Below are 1,184 nucleotides of genomic sequence, written 5' to 3' on the forward strand. Positions count from 1 at the left end.
TATATATATATATATATATATATATATATATATATATATATATATATATATATATATATATATATATATATATATATATATATATATATATATATATATGCCATCACCCACAACTTGAACGCGCAAATTAGCGCCGCCTTCCATACAATTCTAAACATCCACTGACCTGACTACGTGACCTCGAATATGCATCTCTTCGCTTTGCTGAGACTGCTTTTCAAATGTAGTGGACTCATTGGATTCGGAAATCTGTTCTGACAGATCGCTAAATATTAACCACTACCTGTTTCTACCTCAAGGTGGGCTGTGGAAATGCTTTGGAGCTTCGTTTCCATACGACCACTAAGATGTTGCTGACGAGAAAATTGCGTTTTATTGAAGAAATCCTCGTTATTTTGGTGGTTGACAACGAAGTACGGTTGTGCAGAAGGCTTGTTAAAATCTGAATATTTATTCTTTAGGTAATAAATAGGTACCAGCAAAAGAGTAATAGTTGATCACTAAAGAGTCCTTATAGACATTATTTCCAGGGATTTTCAGAGCGCGTTGTAATCGAGGAGCGGTAATGACGGAACTGACTTCAAGTGATTGACTCCTATATAGTGAGAGTAGTTAACATGTATGTACTTTTTCATTAAGTACATACTACTGTTTGATGAACCAGAAGAAGGTTATAATAGGGGGAGTTTTGTTAGTTACAGTAATTCGACGTGGGAAAATGAGCTTGGTTAATATATTGAGACATCTTCAAACGCGGAACGCTGCCGGCATTACAAAAGACTTCTATGTTTACAATCTAGACATTGCCGCTAAAATAAAATAGCAAATCAACAGCAGATAATTAGAGAGTTTAAACATTGCAAATAAATTTACATACCAATTTGAGAGATGAAAGTTGGATAGATGATTTATTTAGGAGCGAAACATTTACGCTGTTATTATTATTTCCGTGTAATGAATTAATCATTTAAAAAATATTCAAATTAAACAACTTTTATAGACCATATCCCTACTACTATAAACGGATATGGTTTATACAAGTTGTTCGAGATATCTGCATTATAAAACCTTTGATTTGATAAAAATACTTCGGGCTTTCTCGATAGCGCAGCCATTTGTCGTACACAATCCGCTTTTTATTGCACACTGCGATCAGCAAATAGCTCGCTGTTGTTATGCACAAT

At 33.8% G+C, this 1,184-nt stretch overlaps 1 protein-coding gene across 1 annotated transcript; it reads right to left on the minus strand.

Annotated features, from left to right (window-relative positions):
• Positions 1 to 272: 272 nt before the first annotated feature.
• On the minus strand, positions 273 to 1,115 carry LOAG_15836 (hypothetical protein; the record flags this gene model as incomplete). Its single annotated transcript, XM_003151325.1, has 3 exons — positions 273 to 442; positions 477 to 595; positions 1,069 to 1,115. 3 exons carry the CDS (start codon positions 1,113 to 1,115, stop codon positions 273 to 275), a joined length of 336 nt encoding a protein of 111 aa, XP_003151373.1.
• Between the last annotated feature and the right edge of the window lie 69 nt (positions 1,116 to 1,184).

Source organism: Loa loa, assembly GCF_000183805.2.
Source record: "Loa loa unplaced genomic scaffold supercont3.2892, whole genome shotgun sequence".
NCBI classification, from domain to species: domain Eukaryota; kingdom Metazoa; phylum Nematoda; class Chromadorea; order Rhabditida; family Onchocercidae; genus Loa; species Loa loa.